This window comes from Myotis daubentonii, chromosome 3 (genome assembly GCF_963259705.1).
Source record: "Myotis daubentonii chromosome 3, mMyoDau2.1, whole genome shotgun sequence".
Taxonomy (NCBI): domain Eukaryota; kingdom Metazoa; phylum Chordata; class Mammalia; order Chiroptera; family Vespertilionidae; genus Myotis; species Myotis daubentonii.
This window is the reverse complement of record NC_081842.1, coordinates 149,131,139-149,150,872: the sequence shown is the minus strand read 5'-3', so window position 1 is coordinate 149,150,872 and position 19,734 is coordinate 149,131,139. Positions and strand designations below refer to the sequence as shown.

Here is a 19,734-nt window from a genome sequence, read left to right as displayed (position 1 = left end):
ACTCTGACAGTAAAGTGTTTACATCTTAAAAATATTAAGTTAACTTAATGGGAACTTTAGTTGACAAATAACTTATGTGCTATACTTAAAACAAAACAAAACACAGACATTAAGATCATTTTAAATTAAATAAAATTGAGGTGGGTTTATTGAGAGGATACAGGAGTATCCTATACAATTCAAAGATGGAGCAGTGTACATCTGGGACTCAGGGTTTGGAAATAAGAGAAAGGAAATCAGGAACCCAGGTTCCCTTCTACATTTACCAAGGTACATTTATCACAGTGCTCCCCTGGTTCTTGACCCTGAAATTATACTCCTTTTTTCTACCACTTCTCTTTATAGCATATGCTTGGGGTGGAATATATTTCTCTTCTAAAATACTGACTTCTAAATTTTAGTTTATGTAAACATAAATTTATTGTCTAAAAAAAGATCCTATACTGTGTATTTGTACAGATTCCATTTTGTACATTGTTTTTATTTTTATTTTTTTAACATTTTTATTGATTTCAGAGAGGAAGGGAAAGGGAAAGAGAGAAAGAAACATCAATGATGAGAGAGAATCATTGATCAGCTGTCTCCTGCACACCCCACAACCCAGGCATGTGCCCTCACCAGGAATTGAACTGTGATCTCCTGGTTTATAGGTTGACACTCAACCACTGAACCACACTGGCCAGGCTGTACATTGTTTTTATATTCTTTTTTAAAATATATTTTTATTGATTAAGATATTACATCTGTGTCCTTATCCCCACGTTATCCCCTACCCCACCCCTACCCCCGCTCATGCCCTCATCCCCCCCCCCTCATTGTCCATGTCCATTGGTTAGGCCTTTATGCTTGCATATAAGTCCTTTGGTTGATCTCTCCCCCTTACCCCCACTCTCCCCTACCTACCCTCCAGGGCCTGACAATCCAATCAATGCCTCTCCATCTCTGGATCAGTCCTTGTTCATCAGTTTATGTTGTTCATTATATTCCACAAATGAGAGAGATCATGTGGTATTTATCCCTTAAAGAATATCCTTCAGCATTTCATATAATCCTGGTTTGATGGTGATGAACTCCTTTAGCTTTTCCTTATCTGTGAAGCTCTTTATCTGACCTTTAATTCTGAATGATAGCTTTGCTGGATAAAGTAATCTTGGTTGTAGGTTCTTGGCATTCATCACTTTGAATATTTCTTGCCATTCCCTTCTGGCCTGCATGTTTCTGTTGAGAAAACAGCTGACATTCGTAAGGGTACTCCCTTGTAGGTAACTAACTGTTTTTCTCTTGCTGCTTTTATGATTCTCTCTTTGTCTTTAGCCCTTGGAATTAGAATAGAAATTGTGTGCATTCTGGCAGCTAAAAGAACTCAAATGCTGTTCTATAAAACTAGAAGTTATTAGTAATACTTCCTTTTAAAAGAATAACAGATTTTTAAGTTACACATATTTATTCTGCAACTTGGGTATATATATCAGATCATCTATATCAGCCGTGGGCAAACTATGGCCCGTGGGTGAAATGAATAAAACTAAAAAAAAAAAGACCGTACCCTTTTATGTAATGATGTTTACTTTGAATTTATATTAGTTCACACGAACACTCCATCCATGCTTTTGTTCCGGCCCTCCGGTCCAGTTTAAGAACACATTGTGGCCCTCGAGTCAAAAAGTTTGCCCACCCCTGATCTATATGAATCAAATACTTTTAGCTTCTGTAAGTTGAAAAAGAACAAAATAGTGCTTTCTATCAATTTCAGCCTGTCCTCAGAAGCTTGGCATCTATACTAGAATGCCTGATTATCGCTCATTCAGTTGGAGTGGAAAGTCTTTTTGCTGACTGCATGAAGTAAGTGATCTGAAGTAATGCTGTTACTATTAATTGAGGGATTCTGTTCTTTCATTCTCATAATTTTCTGGGAAAATTTTAGACTTGGCTGGTTTTCTTGGATGCAGTACATGTAACTTAATGCTTACCTAATTGTAACAATTGAAAAGACATATTGATTTAGTTATTACTCAAGTTATTATCAATTTTATGTTAGCCTAACCATTATTACTTATGTTAAAATCCATGCATATTAACCCAAAGTGGATTTAAAATATATGTTTACCAAAAAGAGCATAGTTAAGTCCACTGTAGAGCTCATAAAAATAACTATAAATGTTAGTCAAAACATATATATGTGCAAATCAAAAACACAAATATTGTTGAATATTATAATGAAAAATATTTTTATTTCTTTAACTTGAGATTCTTTTATTTATAACAGGTGGATTGTAAAGCATTTTGCAAGGTTTTGGTCTGAGAGAAACTTTGCAAATGTACCTCCTGAGATTCAGAAACGTTGTCTTAACATGTTGATTCAGTCCTTAGTAAGTATAACCTGAATACTCTTGTTTGTATTTCACTTCAAGAGGTTTATTCAGTTGTTTATAGATAATTTCAATTATAAAGGTAAAGCTGTATTCCAGATAACCCAGAACCAGTTCTGAAAATCTATCCTTAAGAGTCTCTTCCTATGTGCCAAATTCATTAGGCAAGGTTCAGTCAGAGAAGCAGGAAGGTATGTATTGGTTTATGAACAAAAGGTACTTGGTACCAGGGATGGAAGTCATCATTGGCTCAACAGCATGGACTTTCACTCACTAAGGTGGATTTGAATATAACACTGAAATTTCTCTATGGCAACATTCCCCAAGAGGACCAGCTGTCTACCTGGTGGCAGGTTAATTACATTGGATTACTTCATGGAAAAGACATGTGTTCTCAGTGGAATAGACATTTGCTCTGGATATGAATTTGCCTTCATTGCTCCTCGTGTTTCTGACAAAGCCACTATCCATGGACTTACAGAATGCCTTTTCCACTATCATGGTATTTCACACAGAATCACTTCTTACTAAGGAATTCCACAGCAAATGATGTGTAGCAATGGGCCCATGCTCACAATTTCACTTTTATCATGTTTCCTATCCTGTTTCCTATCATCCTGAAGCAGCTGGCTCGATAAAATGGGCAAATGGCCTTTTTTTTTTTTTTTTTAAATCCTCACCAAGGATATTTTTCCATTGATATTTAGAGAGATTGGGAAAGACAGAGAGAAAATCGATGTGAGAGAAATACATCGATTGGTTGCCTACTGCACGAGCCCCGACCAGGGCTTGAGTCCCAATGAGGGCCTAGGCTGGGGAGGAGCCTGCAACCAAGGTATGTGCCCTGGACTGGAATCAAACCTGGGACCCTTTGGTCCACAGGCCCACGCTCTATCCACTGTGCCAAACCGGCTAGGGCTGGAATGGCCTCTTGAAGACTCACTTGCAGCGCCAGCAAGGTAGCAATGCCTTCTGTGGTTGGGACAGTGCCCTTCTGGAGACTGTATATGCCAGTGATGGCGAACCTTTTCAGCTCGGCGTGTCAGCATTTTGAACAACCCTAACTTAACTCTGGTGCCGTGTCGCATATAGAAATTTTTTGATATTTGCAACCATAGTAAAACAAAGACTTATATTTTTGATATTTATTTTATATATTTAAATGCCATTTAACAAAGAAAAATCAACCAAAAAAATGAGTTCGCATGTCACCTCTGACACACGTGTCATAGGTTCACCATCACTGGCATATGCTCTAAATTAATTTTTTATTTATGGTGCTATTTCTCTTATAACTAGGATTCATGGATCCAGAAACTAGGAAGGGAGAATGGCTCCACATACAATTATTCCTAGTGATCCAAGCAGAACTAGTGCTTCCTACCTCTATAACTTTAGTTTCTGCTGATCCTAGAGGTCTTAGTTCCAAAGAGAAAAATGCTCCCATCTGGAAACACCACAATGATTCTACTAAACCAGTGGTTGGCAAATTCATTAGTCAACAGAGAAAAATATCAACAGTACAACGATTGAAATTTCTTTTGAGAGCCAAATTTTTTAAACTTAAACTATATAGGTAGGTACATTGTTATTAACTTAATTAGGATACTCCTAAAGCTTAGAAAGAGCCACACTCAAGGGGCCAAAGAGCCGCGTGTGGTTCGCGAGCCGCTGTTTGCTGAACACGGTACTAAACAAAAAGTTGAGACTGCCTCCTTCTGGTTACTTTGTAAACCAACAGGCAAAGAAGGGGAATTATTGGTAGATTGAATCTGACTATCGGGGAGATTGAGCTGGTAACAACGTGGGTAATGAGGAGTACACTTGGAATACTGTGCTCCCATGTCCTATGATTAAAATCAATGGAAAACAATCAAATTTAGGCAGCACTGATAATGGCCCAGATTCTTCAGGAATTAAAGTTTGGGCCACCCTCCTGGATAAAGAATTACAGATAGCAGAGGTACTTGCTGAGAACAAAAGGGAATATGCAGTGTAGTGGGAAAAGGTAGACATAAATGCCAGCTGTGAGCAAATGAACAGTTATAGAAATGAGCACTATAATACTTATGATATAAACATGATTCATTTCCCTTTTTATATGAATGTTTATATACACTGAGTGGCCAGATTATTATGACCACCTGACGTTTGTAGGCAAATTAGCTATAATTTTGCGCTGAAGTTGCTAGAGGGCCAGACTGTTATAAATAGGGAAGCAGGTTGTTTACCACGACAGTAGAAGTGATTTTTTTCTGAAGATAAAGGTAAACAATATGATTTAACAGCCTTTGAACATGGGAGATATATATATATATTAAACCAAGTATTTTTTACGGTCTTATTACCCTATCATCTAATGTAAGACAATGTTAATATTAGTTAACTTTATATCTGTGTATTTAAGTTACTGACTCAAAGGGGAGTGTGAGTCAGTTTGAAGAACAGTGAACATTATCCAAAGAAAATGCAAGAGAATTTTTATCCTCTTTTAAGGAAAGGGTTAGCCTATTTGTTGTATGGGAGACAGTTATGTTAGGCAGAAGCATAACTTTGTTATCCCTGTTTGAGAATTAAATATGGTTTAAAGAGACGTGTATGGGTGCCAGGTTGACAAGGTACCTTGTCTGGGAAGCATGAATGAACCGTGCTTCCCAGAATTTCCTTCTTTGTATATTTCTAGAGTGGCCACAAGAGAATTTGGCGTGAGATTTATAAGGTAGATGAGAAGCAGCAGTAGCCTTTTTTTTACACCAGGAAGATTGGAGCAGGCACTTTTAGCTTGTACATTTTGGTTGTTTGCTGGCTTACCTTGTTGGCGAGGAACAGCAGCCAGGCCTGCAACTGCTTCACCTTGCCCTGTATCCTCTTTTGGGTTCTCTTCTCCTGAGCCATGGATGTGTTTACCTCCTTGATGAAGGGTACCAACATCTCCTGAAGGACACCCATTTCATCCAGGTTGGAGTCAGTGAGAGCTGAAATGAGTCCATCCTTGTGGATTACAACTTGTGCTCTTGCATATCAGCTTGTCCTTGATCTTCACGTTATGTCCATCTTCCCTTCTCGACTGCCTTCCCTGTGGACTTCAAACAGCCACATCATCTACAAAGATTGTCTAACTATCTCCCGCAATTGTATAGGTTCAGACCTTATAACAAATTCCTTCATGTCTATAAATGCCACCACCACTGTTACCACTATCAATACCACTACTATTACTACGAAGAGAAGGAGGAACTGGAGGCAGAGAAGGAGAAGTGGTAGTAGTAACAGTAATAGTATTTGGTAGGTTTTTTAGACCTTTACAGTTCAAAAAATACTTTTTATTTTATTGAAATTTTGTATAAAACAGGTACTATTATCTCCATTTCACATACGAGAAAGGAGAATCAGAGAGGTAAGTGCTTTTATTCAAGTTCACAGTGCCAGTAAATTACAAAGCCAGGTTTTAAAACCAGTTGCTGCCATTCTCTCATTGTGGGCAAAGACTTTATTTTTAGAAAAGTATTGGCCTTCAAGTAGATCAATGGAACAGAATAAAGAGTCTAGAAATAAAGCCATGCCTTTATGGTCAATTAATATTTGACAAGGGAGGCAAAAACAATTGGGTAAAGATAGTCCTTCAATAAATAGTGTTGGGAAAATTGGGCAGATATGTACCAAGAAAAAATGAAACTAGACCACCTTCTTACACCATACACAAGACTAAATTCAAATGGAATAGACTCAAATGTAAGACTCGAAATCATAAAAATCCTAGAAGAAAACATAGACAGTAAAATCTTGGACATGTCTCAAGCTACTGTATTTTTCCATGTATAAGATGCCCTCATGTATAAGACACCCCTCACTTTTCCAACCCAAAATTAAGAAATCAATATTTTAAACATTTTGCTGGTTTTCCTATTAAGACCTCCTATTTTGGCATCTTAAGGAGTAGTTCTTTCTGTTTTCTCCACTGTCTGATCATACACTCAGAGGGAAGTGGTTCAAATTGTCTCTCTGCAGCTCTTTTTTCATGCTCTTTTGCATAGCTGATTGCATTCACTTTGAATTTTACAGAGTAAGACAATCTCTTACCGGTATTTATCTTTTTAATTTTTGACATCTTAATGGGCCCAGAATGCTCCAGTCCCTGTTGCATCTGCGCACTCAACACCTCCACTTCCAGCAGCAATAAGGCTCGTGATTGGAGGAAGCCTGTTTGACAAGGTCTGGGCAGCTACGCACCCGCACGGCCCCCTCCTCTGCTGATTTCCGTGTATCAGATGCCTTCAATTTTCAGTCTAACGATTGAAAAAAATAGCATCTTATACACAAAAAAATATGGCATATTTTTTCTGATAGATCTCCTAGAGCAAGGGAAACAAAGAAAAAAATAAACCAATGGGACTGCATCAAACTAGAAGGTTTTTGCATGGCAGAGGAAACTATTGGTAAAATGAAAAGACAGTCCACTGAATGGGAGAATATATTTGCCAATGATACATCTAATAAGGGGTTAATATCCAAAATTTATAAAGAACTTATATAACTCACCACCAAATAAAATATATATTTAGCTTTTGATAAAAATAGGATATTTTTTATTTTCCAATTAAAATTTAAAGTATGTTACCCAAAAATATTAAAGAAAGCAAACAGCCTTCTTAAGTCTCCTTTTGTTCTAATTCAATTCCACCACATGTACCATGACATCACTTTACTCTATCAGCTAGAAAACATACCCTTCCATTGGCTTTCCTTCCTTCCCTGTTTCTCTCTCCCAGTGCCTCAGATCCTCTTGGAATCACTTTTCAAAGTAAACTATGTCTTAGACCCAGTCTAAGACTAGCAGTATTGGCCCAACAATTCTATTCCTAGGAATTTATCCTATAGATTTATTTACATACTAGAGGCCCGGTGCATGGAAATTCACACACTGGACGGGGGGCTCCCTCAGCCCGGCCTGCCCCCTCTCACAGTCTGGGAGCCCCCAGGGTCGGGAGGCGACCTGGCAATCAGGGGAAGGCGATGCCCCCTCACACCTCTGCTGCTGCCACTGCCACAGCACAAGCCTCAGCCAGCCCTGGTTACCTGAGCCTCAGGTGGCCCTGGGCAGCTGGGGGGCTCAAGGGAGCAGTGGGTGCCACCATCTTTGAGGGTGGGGAAGTCAATTAGCATATTCCCTTATTGGCTGTGGGCGCCGCCATCTATGAGGGCAGGGCAGTCAATTAGCATAGTCCCTCCTATTGGCTGTGGATGCCACCATCTTTGAGGGTGGGGCAGTCAATTAGCATATTCCCTCCTTATTGGCTGTGGGCGCCGCCATCTTTGAGGGCAGGGCAGTCAATCAGCATATTCCCTCCTTATTGGCTGTGGGCGCTGCCATCTTTGAGGGTGGGGCAGTCAATCAGTATATTCCCTCCTTTTTGGCTGTGGGCACCACCATCTTTGCGATGGTGTGAGGGTCAATTAGCATATTCCCTCTTTATTAGACAGGATGTGTGAAATAATGTTATCTACAACATTATTACAACAATAGCAAAAAAATTGTTAATGTAAATGTCCATAAGAGGACTGGTTGAATGACTTACAATATATCCATATTATGGATTGTTACATAGTTGTTAAAACAATAACAAGGTTCTTTACATTCTGATAACAGAAATATTCCAGATGTATGCCAAGTGTAAAAGGGAAGGTACAGCGTACTGTGCATATTAATGCCTCCATTTGAGGAAAATAAGGGGAAAATTACATATATTTGTGTTTATATGTACTAGTATATAACTCTGGAAAGGTACAGAAAGTAAATGATTGGGACAAGGGAAAACGGGTGGCTTGGGGCAGGAACAAGAGGGTCGCTTTTCTTGGTAATACCCTTTATATTTTTTTGAGATTGAATCATGTGTTCTGTTAACTATTGAATTAAAATTGTGTGTGTTTGGTCTAGAAGTGTATTACATTTTCTTTTTGAGCCTCAGGCTATTCTGACATTTAATGTTATTGTGGATTCAGATCAATGTGGAATAAAACCACATAACACTTATTTTAGTTTTTAAGTAGATTGCAAGTTAAATCGTGATAACTATACTCTAAATCTGTATTTTGAAAAAGATATTGCTGTCAGAGCAGATAACATATGTATGTAGTAAACATTTTGTAGATACCTGCCAAGTTTATTTGAATACCCTACACTTGGCACTACTACCAGAAAAAAATCCCAAAATACAGCAAATTGGGCTTATTGCCTAAAACTCTTAGTAATTGCAGTTACTTAGGGAGTCAACAGATGAGAAAAGGATGATGGTGCTAAAATAATTTTAAAAGACTTGAATTACAGCAAAGTATGGTTTCTTTTTACTCTAATAAATAAAGCAAGGGAAGTATATAATGTTTCCAAATTATTCTTGAGCCCTAGCCATTTTGGCTCAGTGGATAGAGTGTCGGCCTGCAGACCAAAGGGTCCCAGGTTCAATTCTGGTCAAGGGCACATACTTTGGTTGCAGGCTCCTCCCCAGCCCAGGCCCTGGTCAGAGCTCATGCAGAAGGCAACCAATCAATGTGTTTCTCTCACATCGATGTTTCTGTCTTTCCCTCTCTCTTCCACTCCCTAAAATAAAAATCAATGGAAAGATATCCTCTGGTGAGGATTAACAAAACAAAACAAAAAAATTAAATGGCCCCCACCATGATGCTATACACCTAAAAAAAAAAATCCTTTTTTTTTTTTTAAATATACTTAATTGATTTTTTACAGAAAGGAAGGGAGAAGGATAGAGAGCCAGGAACATCAATGAGAGCGAAACATCGATCAGCCGCCTTCTGCACATCCCCCACTGGGGATGTGCCCGCAACCAAGGCACATGCCCTTGACCGGAATCGAACCTGGGACCCCTCAGTCCGCAGGCTGACGCTCTACCCACTGAGCCAAACCGGTTAGGGCTGTTTTTGTTTTTTTGTTTTTATGATCCATTTCTATACTAGGCTTTGGGGATATAATGGTGAGCCAAAAACAGATATGGTTTTACGCCTAATAAACATACAGCCTAATGGAGACGGATATTAATCAAATAGTTATGTTAATTATTGAATACTAGAGGCCCAGTGCACAAAATTCATGCACTTGTGGGGGGTAGAGGGGGAGTGATCCCTTAGCCCAGTCTGTGCCCTCTCACAGTCTGGGAGCCCTCAGGGGATGTATGATTGATCGCTTAGGCCTGTTCCATGGGGAGTGGGCCTAAGCTGTTAGTCGGACATCCTTAGCACTGCTGTGGAGGTGGGAGAGGCTCCTGCCACCACTGCTGCGCTCGCCAGCTATGAGCCCAGCTCAGGGCTTCTGGCTGAGCGGTGCTTGCCCTGTGGGAGTGCACTGACTAGCAGGGGGCAGCTCCTGCGTTGAGCATGTGCCCCTGATGGTCAGTGTGCATCATAGTGACTGGTCGTTCTGCCATTCAGTCATTTTGCATATTAGCCTTTTATTATATAGGACTAGGGGCCCGGTGCATGAAATTCGTGCACTGGGTGTGTGTGGGGGGGAGTGTCCCTCAGCCCAGCCTGCCCCCTCTCACATACTGGGAGCCCTCAGGCATTGACCTCCATCACCCTCCAATCGCAGGATCGGCCCCTTGCCCAGGCCTGATGCCTCGGCCAGAGGCGTAGACCCCCATCACCCTCCGATCGCCTGATCGGCCCCTTGCCCAGGCCTGACGCCTCTGACAGAGGTGTCAGGCTTGGACAGGGGACCCCCATATCCCCCCGATCACTGGCTCTGGCCCCCGCCCAGGCCTGAGGCCTCTGGCCCAGGAATCATGCCTGGGCAGGGGACCCCCATCTCCCTCTGATCGCTTGCTCCACCCCCCGCCCAAGCCTGACGCTTCTGACCCAGGCTTCAGGCCTGGGCAAGGGGACCATCATATCCCCCCAATCCCCGGCTCAGCCCCCCGCCCAGGCCTGATGCCTCGGCCAGAGGAGTTGACCCTCATCACCCTCCGATCACCAATCACCGGATCGGCCCCTTGCCCAGGCCTGACGCCTCTGGCCTAGGTGTCCGGCCCGGGCAGCGGGGACCCGCAGCTGCAGCGGCCCCGCGATCGTGGGCTCCACTTTAGGCCCAGGCAAGGGACCCCTAGCTCCTGGGACTGCCAGCTTCGACCGTGCCCAGCTCCCATCGCTGGCTCCACCCCTACTTCCTGCTATCACTGGCCAGGGCGGAAAAGGCGCCTGATTCTCCGATCATGGCTGGGGGGGGGGGCCGCCTTTGCCCTGCCCCCCAGCTCTTAGCTCCCCCCTGGGTTTCCGATCACTGTCAGTGGCAGGGGGCTTCTTCCTGCTTTCCCTTTCGCCTCCCTGCATTGTGCCTACATATGCAAATTAACCGCCATCTTGTTGGCAGTTAACTGCCAATCTTAGTTGGCAGTTAACTGTCAATCATAGTTGGCAGTTAACTGCCAATCATAGTTGGCAGTTAATTTGCATATAACCCTGATTAGCCAATGAAAAGGGTATCGTCGTACGCCAATTACCATTTTTCTCTTTTATTAGATAGGATAGGATTGCAAATGAATGAGGTAATTTAAAGAAAAGGGACAGATTCTTTGATGGCAGATATAAAGGGAATCTGATGTAGGTCAGGAACCTACATCAGGGAAGAAATGGTGCTTGAGTTCAGGTCTGAAAGCCACAGCAGGTGTGCAAAGTTTATCTCATGCAGCCTACGTTAAGGATTTCATGCTGTCATTTCTAGATTTATTAGTTATCTATTGCTGTGTAACAAACCACCACAAAACTAAGTGGCTTAAAACTACAGTTCATTATTTCTTACAGTTCTGTGGGTTGACTGGGCGGTTCTTTAGTTGATCTTGCCTGAGCTCCGTCCTGCACTGCTTTCAGCTGATAGCTAAGTTGGAGGCTGGGCCTCCTGTTCCATGTGGTCTTTCTTACCAGGCTTCTACATTTGGTCTTATGGTCCCAGAATTCCCAGATGGTAAAGACAACTGCAAGGCTTCTTGAGGCCTAGGCTCTGGAACTTGCACAACACCACTATTTGTGTGAGCAAGTGAAAAGGCCAGTCTCGATACAAGGGATGAGGAAATAGATTTTACCTCTTGATGGATGGAGCTATAAAAAAATTATGGCTATGTTTTTCAATCTACTACAGTCTATCAGATATTTCAATAAGTTATTACCAAGCATTGTTTTAAGAACTTGAAATCAGCCTGGACAGTGTGGCTCAGTGGTTGAGTGTCAACCCATTAACCAAGAGGTCACCAGTTCAATTTCCAGTCAGAGCACATGCCTGGGTTTGGGACTCAATCCCAAGTATGGGGCATGTAGGAGGCAGCTGGTCAATGATGTTTGATTCTCATTGATGTTGCTATCTATCCCTCTCTCTTCCCCTCTCTCTAAAAATAAAAATAAAATAAAAAACATTTTTTAAAGAACTAGAAATCATACATACATAAGATGTAATTTATAAGTTGTTCTTTCTTTTTCATGGAGCCCATGGTATTTGTATATTGTCATTCCATTTTCCATTGAGATTAGTTTTTGTGGACATTTTTCCTATGGTATAAAAAATGAATCATCAGTAAATGAATAAAACATAAAAAGAGGGGTCTTACCTCATTAGAGAAGAGGAAAAAAATCACTGAGGATTATAAGCAATTTTTAGTCATTCTAAATTTGTAATAAAGAACATGTATTTTATAGTAATAAAAGAATTAAGGCTATGCTAGTGTAGCTATGCAATTATGAATGATACCTATAAAGACAAAAAATTAATTCAGTAGTGAAAATCTCAGGAAAGGTAAGTTTTTCTTTGTAGTTATAACTTGTTTTCAGGTTTGTTTTAGCTTCTTTAAAAGGTGATTTCTTCCAAGCTCAGTTTGCCCTTTGGGGTAATTTCGAATGAATGAATGAATAAATATTACATGTAAAACGAATGATGAAGGTATTAGCTACCTGAAATTTTGTGGTTTTTTGCCAGAAGCATTACAAGAAAATGAAAGTATTTTATTTGCTTAGAAAATGATTTTATGAGCAGTAATCTAACTTTTCCCCCCAATATTTTTCAAATTATAAGAATGATAAGAATGCTGCTTTTCTTCTGATGGAAAGTGACAGGCTAATCATCAGTTTGCCCAGAGTGAAGTGGACAGAAGCAGCACTCACTATGGCATCTCGGCTACAGGAAGAATGCATTGCATTTATTGTAGGAAACTTCTCCAAGATCATTCAGAGTGAAAATTTTGCTCTTCTCTTACAGGTACTCTGTCTAAAATTATATCCTATATTTAGTTCCATCTTTGTGTTCAGATTATAATTACGCAACAGTTTTTAAATGCAGGTTGTCATTGATTAAATTAGTATGGCTTAAATAAATTCCATAGCAGATGGCAGGTTTGCGTAGGATTTGGAGCAGTGATCGACAGGATTTTTGGCTCACAAGATAATGAAGGCAGGAAGGGACAGGTTTGTGTACCCTGGCAAAGCCCAATGTAACGCTAGCCAACTCTAACCCTCTATCAGCATAAGCCATGTTTTAGAAACTAAAGTCACAATGATATTGTTTTGGTCACTAATACAATTATGGTCCATGCAAAATTCTTTGTTTTCTTGGGGACCCACTTTCTCTAAATGTAGTCATTGAATAAAGAACTTCTTTTACTTTTTTCTAAACTCTATTTTTAGGATGATTTTGGCTTTTAAGATAAGTGTGTGTATGCGTGAAGGTATTTTTAACAACGGAAAGGGATTATTATAATAATAGTTGTTATTATAATAATAGTTATATTATTTTAACAGAGGAAGTAAGATTTCTGATTGATTTCAAACAGCCAGTTTTGATTAATGGCATGTTGGAATGCCAGACTCTCACATTTCTTACACATTTTACATGTATTCCTATTAAATATCAATTTCTGTGTTTCATAGTCACAAGCAATGAGCAGCACAGCTGATTTGTTGGACAAAATTTTAAAAGCAGTCGAAGAAAACATTACCACTGAGAATAGTTGCTCTCTTCTTATGGCTCTGGACAAGTTACTGAACTCGGACAGTATAAAAGAAATGGTATTGAATGTAATAATAACATTCATTAACATGGTTTAACATTTAAACTGTTTTAAGATTTAAAAAAAATATTCCCATTTTAAATGTTGCTTGTTTGGAACTAGGTAATGGATACTTGGGGATTGGTTATAGTCTACTTTGGTGTATATTTGGTATTATCTTACAGTACAAAAATATTTTCATCCAAATGGACATATTATAAAACTTTGGAATTTGGCAATTTTACTGGCTAGTTCTAGACATAGTGTGGTATTTAACAATATTAATTGATATAGCATAACTTTAGTATTTCTCTCTGGTCACTACTTTAAAATTCCTAAATATAAAACAGAATTTAAAATAACTTTTTAGAAATTTTAATCAAGTATCTTTTATTTTTATAGTATATTTATAATGCATTTTTGTCTTAAAACAATCATATTAAAATAGTATGACTGGGAAAAAGCAAAATTAAAATATTACTTATTTTTAAATGCAGTTGATAATTAATTACTAAGCTAATTGCTAATTATTGACATTTTATATTTATTTAACAAGAGTGATAAAAAAATTTTCATCATATTTTTACTACTGCATAGAGTATTTGACCTTGTAATGTCATAGTGGATTTGAAAAGGCTGAGGAAGGTATTCATGTAAAGGCCATTGGTGGTTTAAAATAATGTTTAGTTGAAAGGATAATGTTTAGCTTCATGTTCACTGTAAAATTCTGTTTTGAGAGTAAGCCTTCATAAAGAACATGTACCCGACAATCTTGAAAATCTAAGTGATGACATCATTGATCTAGCTTAGGAATAAGTAGATTCGGAAAGGAATAATGACTGGTTGCTATGACAATGTGGCTCTCACCAGCTGCTGATTTGTTGCTTGAACGCAGGGTTTTACGTGCAAGATCCAGGCTGTGCGTGATAAGCTGTGGCTCTTCCTGGTTCAGTCTTTCTATGCTGTTCGTCACACAGAAAGCTGGAAGCTGATGAGCACAGATGATCAACAGAAAATCCAAGCAGGTATATTAACCCTGAGATTTTTTATTCTTATAATCTTTGTGACAAAGGATATTTTGAGGGGATTCTAATAAGTGATAGAATTAATGTTTGTTTGTTTCTGTTCAATAATAGCTTTCTGATTAAAACTAGTGATAGTATGTTTAGGCAGTTTTAATAAATCATGCTCTCATGCTATTCTTAGAAAATGAAACTCATTTCATACATATATGTGTGTATGTTTTATGTGTATGTGAATATATAAATTTTTTATCTTACTTTATATTAACAACAATGTTCCAGCCAAATTTGCTTAAAAGCATTCTTGTTTTACTTAAAGAGACTGATTAGAAGTATAGGAAAATGTAATCCATATAGAACAGATTATCAAACATCACACTTTCTCTTCCTTTTTAAATATATTTTTCATAAGCTTTTCCATCTTTTGCCTAAGATACCCTTTCCTGTCGTTTTTGCCTAGATTAGATGGGTTAATTTCACAATTGATTGGTTCAGTGATATGGTGTGTGCTATTGCGGAGTGTCCCTCAGGAGCCACACAGTGGTCTCTGACATTTAATAGATAACATTTGAAACATTAGTATTAAACAAAAGATGTATAGAGCTCAAAATGTGTGTTTCAAAAATATTAAAATAAAATTTTGAGGGTATGGAACTAAAAATGGCTTCATGACTATTTTTGGGTTAAAGCAGGTGCCTTAGAAAATATATTGGCAGATTCAGCAAGTGTACTTTGAAACATTTTAAGGTAAGAAAGACTAGATACTGTATTTTATGAGGAAAACATTTTTTATTATAAAACATGGAAGCCATATGTGATATAATATATTCTTGATAGTACCTAGATATGTTAAATTCTTTAATGGTTTAATCAGAATGTGATTTGCTCTGTCTTGTGTTATGAGCATAATATAATAGTGTAGCTAGATGTGATCTCGGGAACAGTTTTCAAAGAAATTCAACAACAACAAAAACAAGCAAAATCATGGAACAAAAATCACGAGGTCTTCAGAAATTAGAAATTTATTCCTTGTTACTCTTTCTATACTGATTTTTAAATGACAGTTTAATCTTTACTATGAAATCTGTATAATGTGAAGAAATAAGATCAGCATTCCCAGAGTAGGTGTCCTTCAACTCTCTTCTGATTGGCAGTTAACTTTATTTTTCTCCAATTTAGAGGATTTCATACTTAAGTTGAGCCTCAATGTTCTTTATCGTAATTCTTTAAAATGTTAATTAAAATTACATGTAAATACATATATATGTATATACATACATACACACATATCTAAAACAAAATATTATTGGTAATCCAACTAATTGTCAAAAAAACTTTTCAATCGATTGCATTACAGTGTAAAAATGATGTTTTTTAAAATCTTAAATGTGCTGAATTATAATTATTCCTGACTTGTGGATAATTATTGTATTGTGAAACTCCAGAGAAAGGGGTGATTCTAGGTTGTCTTTCTTATAACATTTCTTCATTCTAGTTTGAGTTACTGACCTTTGGAAGAAATTATATAGAAATTTCTTCCTGTGTATTATTATGCTGTCATTTGCTAACTATAAATCAGCTCTGATAATGCCATTTCTATGACCCTGCTTTGTCTTATAGCACAGATCCTATAGAATAGAGATAGTAGAAGATGCATGATAGAGTTACAGATAATTTGATGAATTTTCATCAGTTGTTTTAACAAAAAGAAAATAAATTTTGGAAAGTACATGTATTTCTTCAAAATATATTTTAGAGCCCCATAAGCTTCAAAAGGCAAAAATGCATTAGGTAAACTGTATGTGTAGCTCTTGTACCATTAATTCCTAAATACTTTACTGATGTCATTCAAATTCTTATTTGAAGAACATAAACATGACTTCTCCAGTATCCCCATATAAACCTAATCAATAAAATGATTATTTTTGTGATTCTAAAAAGAACATGAATTTGAGGATTTTTTCTTGTTTCATTTCAATAGAACCTTATCTTTTTCTCTTTCCTCTTTCCCCATGATATATGGGCAAAACAAGAAAATATATGTAGTTAATTTCAATAGTATTTTTGTAATATTTTTTTGTATTTTTGTAATTTTTAGGATAAACATTTCTCATATTTAATAGTTCATAAAATACCACATTTGCCACAATCTGTAATTTTTTGAAATTTGGAATACTAAATGAAGCCAGTTATCTTAAAAATTTTACAGCTTAAAATTATTTTGGTTGCCCTAACCGGTTTGGCTCAGGGGATAGAGCGTCAGCCTGCAGACTGAAAGGTCCCAGGTTCGATTCCTGTCAAGGGCATGTACCTTGGTTGCGGGCACATCCCCAGTAGGGGGTGTGCAGGAGGCAGCTAATCGATGTTTCTCTCTCATCGATGTTTCTAACTCTCTATCCCTTTCCCTTCCTCTCTGTAAAGAATCAATAAAATATATTTTTTAAAAATAATTTTGATTTTTATAAAATGTATGAATCTTCTCTGTGAGATTTTGTATTATTTATTAATTTTAATAACAAAATTCATAGGGAACAAAAAACCAGATTCAAAATGTGATTTTAAAAATTTAGTATAATAGGGAATTGTCTGTGTGTACTAGGTTGGTTTCAGCTATTTTAAAATTATTTTCTATCAAGACAAACCCTTTTTCTGCTAGTATACTATTTTCCCTCTGATTTTATGTTAATAATAGTGCCTACTATAAAAATAAATTGATGTTTCTTTTTACAGCTGCATTTGACAAAGGTGATGATCGAAGACTTGGTAAAAAGCCTATATTCAGTAGCTCTCAGGTAAACTTTAAAAATTTTATAGGTCCAAATGAGAAAAGATACCCAATAATTTAAATTTTATTATTTTATTTCAAAATAATTTTTAAAAATATATTCTTTAATTAAAGCTATTCCTTAATGGAAATAATTTTGGGTCTTTTTTTAATCAAGTGAACATTTCATAAATTTTTTAATGATGTGAATTTTTATATCCAGCTGGCATAGAAAGTGTAATATTGTCTACCTTTTTTATTTCCTTGAAAACCTTTTGGCAGCTAACATATTGGAGCTATTCCAGTAGATCAGAAATTGTCTAGAATTCTAGACCTAATTCATGTCTGTTTTTCTAATTAACCTATTTCTTACAAAAGGAAATTTTGGTTGTCCCAGTTTTTTCTATACTAAGATTTTAATTCATGTAATAAATATGTGATGTGAAAAAGGCAGTTAGTACCAAAAAGTTACTTAGTATACTCTAAAAATTACTTAGTATACTTATATGAGGTATCTAAAGTAGTCAAAATCTTAGAAACAGGAAGTAGAATGGTGGTTATTAGGGCCTGGGAGGACATAGAGTTTTAGTTTTGTAAGATGAAAAACTTCTATGGGTCTTTTGCACAACAAGGAGCATATAGTTAACATGATTGTATTGCCTACTTAAAAATGGTTAAGATAGTAAATTTTATGTTGCTTATTTTTTACCACACACATAAATTACTTTGTGTATTCATTATAACAGGAAATACTTTTTTTCTTCTCCAAAAATGTTACTAGTATTAGCAATGGTTAGAGGTCCAAGCTAGCTAACTTAAACATGGTTACTCAATAATATATTTGAAGTACGAAATTATACTAACCTAGTATTGGGCATTACAGTGACAGGGAGACATACATTGAGATTTCTAGTTTTGAATGCAAAGAGCTTACTGCCTTTGCAGAGTGGGATAGGGAGTCTTTTCTTCCTCATCAGCCAGTAGATAAGAACTTAATACAACTCTAAGCCACAACTGAGAGCTCTCCTGGCTTGAGGCAGAGGTCAAGTTCCAAATGTATTCTGTAAAAAACTGGGACACTGGAGTTTTTTGCCAGTAAACTTCCTAGGATTATTTCCCAAAGTGTGTTCTACAGAATACCAGCTCCCTCATGTTCTACCTACCAACATGTATCATCAGCTAAGTTTGAGAATTGTTGCACAGCATAGCTCCGCTTAGAGACCAATGATGCATACTAGCACGCAAAAGCTCTAGGAAACACTATAATAAAGAACACTGTTGAATTCAGTTTTATCCAAATTATCCCCAAGTTTTATAGTCATAGAACACCACTAGACTCCCCCTCAGTCCTTTGTATAGTTACTAGAGGCCTGGTGCATGAAATTTGTGCATGGGCGGGGCAGAGAGAGGATGTTAGATACCCTCAGCCCAGCCTGCACCCTCTCCAATCCGGGATCCCTCTCACAATCCGGGACCGCTGGCTCCTAACTGCTCACCTGCCTGCCTGCCTGATCACCCCTGACTGCCCCCCCCCAACCCCCGCTATCCTGATGACCCCTAATGCCTCTGCCTGTCGGCCTGGTCACCCCTAACTGCCCCCCCCCCGGCCTGGTTGCCCCTTACTGCCCCCCCATCGGCCTGGTCACCCCCAACTGCCCCCCTCTGCCAGCCTGGTTGCCCCCAACTGTCCCCCCTTCCGGTTGCCCCACTCAGCCTGCTGTTCAGTCGTTTGGTTGTCCCTCACTAACGCCCCCCTGCCAGTCTGGTCACCCCAGGGAGCCTGTTGGTCATTACTGTTACTGTGATGGCATCCTGGGCAATTTGCATATTCCTGTATTATTAGACAGATACTGAACATACTCAAGGAAATGCACCTTAGGACATTTTTTTCTGTGTACCCTGTTACTGCAGTGGATTTTTTAAGGTCCTAAGAATTAGCCTATTTGCCTTCCTTTCCCCTTTCCTATTAACTGTTATCAACCAGGCTTTTCCTCCTTCCTTGCCCTACAGCAAAATTGAACAGAGTCTGATTGTTCTTCCTTATCCCTCTGATTTTCAGGTTGAACAAGGGTTTATACTCTTAACCACAAAGGAAAAAACAGATTAATATGTTTCCCTCAGAAAGGCAGTGATATTCCAAAATGGGTGCTGGACATAGAGAGTTTAAATCTTGACTTCACATTTACTATCTGTGTCATTTCTGAGTCTTAGTATGCTTATCTATAAAATGGGTTGATAAAACCTAGCAGGATTATTATGAAAATTAAGTCAAATAATTTTTGTGCAGTTATCTGGTGTGTAGTAAGTGCTCAGTAAGTGTGGAATGAATAAATGTGTCTTCCACATTTATAGACAGAAAAGTTTAAGAAGACTGCGAGTATCAAAATACTTAAGGGTAAACATATGATATCTGGGGTTGCTTCAAAATAAAACAGGGGTGCCCAACTGGCATGGCTCAGAACCAGGAGGTCACAATTCAATTCCCTATCAGTGCACATGCCTGGGTTGCGGGCTTGATCCCCAGTGTGGGGTGTGCAGAAGGC

At 38.2% G+C, this 19,734-nt stretch overlaps 1 protein-coding gene across 5 annotated transcripts in view; it reads left to right on the top strand.

The window, feature by feature from the left end:
* BTBD8 (BTB domain containing 8) overlaps positions 1-19,734 on the top strand; it is an 88,670-nt gene that overhangs the window by 57,449 nt on the left and 11,487 nt on the right. For 3 of the 5 annotated variants that reach the window (XM_059688806.1, XM_059688805.1, XM_059688809.1), the window contains 6 exons: positions 1,754-1,842; positions 2,267-2,369; positions 12,436-12,618; positions 13,287-13,424; positions 14,301-14,430; positions 17,158-17,219. In XM_059688806.1, the coding sequence (XP_059544789.1) occupies positions 1,754-1,842; positions 2,267-2,369; positions 12,436-12,618; positions 13,287-13,424; positions 14,301-14,430; positions 17,158-17,219 (705 nt within the window). The remainder of the gene's footprint in view (positions 1-1,753; positions 1,843-2,266; positions 2,370-12,435; positions 12,619-13,286; positions 13,425-14,300; positions 14,431-17,157; positions 17,220-19,734) is intronic. The other 2 variants (XM_059688807.1, XM_059688808.1) reach the window with 2 other exon arrangements.